The sequence below is a fragment of the Amphimedon queenslandica genome, unplaced genomic scaffold (assembly GCF_000090795.2).
Source record: "Amphimedon queenslandica unplaced genomic scaffold, v1.1 AMPQUscaffold_9479, whole genome shotgun sequence".
Taxonomy (NCBI): Eukaryota; Metazoa; Porifera; class Demospongiae; order Haplosclerida; family Niphatidae; genus Amphimedon; species Amphimedon queenslandica.
The window spans coordinates 2,494-3,753 of NW_003550249.1; the positions used below are offsets into that span (position 1 = coordinate 2,494).

General features: G+C 33.9%; 1 protein-coding gene across 1 annotated transcript; it reads right to left on the reverse strand.

Annotated features, from left to right (window-relative positions):
- Positions 1–32: 32 nt before the first annotated feature.
- On the reverse strand, positions 33–937 carry LOC109590781 (uncharacterized). The gene is made up of 4 exons (XM_020006655.1): positions 863–937; positions 535–804; positions 308–388; positions 33–70 (listed from the first exon to the last, which is right to left on the reverse strand). The coding sequence occupies exons 2-4, from the start codon at positions 776–778 to the stop codon at positions 33–35; spliced, it is 363 nt and encodes a 120-aa protein (XP_019862214.1). The 5' UTR covers positions 779–804; positions 863–937.
- Between the last annotated feature and the right edge of the window lie 323 nt (positions 938–1,260).

The following is a 1,260-nucleotide window of genomic DNA, read 5'->3' on the forward strand; positions in this document are numbered from 1 at the left end:
AGCTATAATCATCACTTGGTAATCTTAAGGCATCAAAGTATTCCAGACTCCAAGACGTCGCTCGGCATTGCTAGTCAATTGCAACGCCCACGCATGACAGCCACATAGCAGTGCCATATAGCAAAAAATTTTCATGGCCCAAAAATTTTGGGATCCATTCAAAAATCAATTTCGTGGCTTTAATTTTTGTGGTTTTCTACTTTTCGGCCATCTTGAACCATATTAAATCAATTTTCGCGGATTTTATTTTTGTGGATTTTGAAAAAACGCGAAATCCACAAAATTTTGGGCCACAAAAATTTTCCGCTATACGGTATTAGCCAGTAAAGAGTTAATGCATGAGTAATACCTGGTTCTATTAGATCATCAATATTACTTGTATTCTCTCCTACAAAAAAAGAAAAACTATTTATTACTTGAAGAATGCATATAAAACATTATAGTCGCTCCACCTAAATTTAAGAATAATTAGCAAAAAAACTCTTGCAACTTTGTAATGAGCACTGAATCATTTAATATACATAATGTACATACCTACTTGTATACCAAGTGCTTTATTTAGCTTAGCCTTTGCTTGGCCCAGTTCATCAGGATAGTCTTCTTCACAAAGTTCTTTTAAAGTATCCCAACTGACATCTTTATTGGCATCAAACCACCTCTCAAATACTTTAATAAGATTATCGATTGCTTCATCTGTTGCCTTCAGATCAGCCACTCTTACCCCCAATCCAAACCCTATCAGTCTGTAATGGTGAGCAGAAGAATGAAATATCTTCATGACTGTTTTTAAGGTAAGCTCCTTGCCTATGGATGTGGTAAATAATTAATAAAAAATATTTGAATGTACAGTTTAACAACATACTACGACTTTTGGCTTCCTGTGGAGAACCAGTGCTTCCTGTCTCAGATACACTTCTTTGTGGAGTACCTTTACAATTAATACATTAAACTAGTATCAATGAATATTACTGTATTTTATATTGTTTCGTACAGAAACGGGAAAATGAAATGAGTGATGCACATTAACATAACAGACTGTTGCAACAGCAATCAAGATCAGGTCTATCCAACAACAGTTGTATGCTAACTACAGAATACATACAACAGCCACAACTATTAATTTACAATTGCACATGATTAATGATGGCACCAGGTGCAAAATACTTTAAGGAGACAATTGTTTGCGAGTATTTAATTTAGTAAATTCTAACGATTTTTAAAAATTGCTAAGGTAAGTCTGTGCTAACTTTAATTAATATT

Coding starts and splice junctions, on each gene's coding strand:
- LOC109590781 (XM_020006655.1), bottom strand. CDS start 778: ATGAAGATATTTCATTCTTCTGCTCACCATTACAGACTGATAGGGTTT. Junction 389..534: donor AGCACTTGGTATACAAGTAG/GTATGTACATTA, acceptor CTTTTTTTGTAG/GAGAGAATACAAGTAATATT. Junction 71..307: donor TTACTGGCTAATACCGTATA/GCGGAAAATTTT, acceptor GCAATTGACTAG/CAATGCCGAGCGACGTCTTG.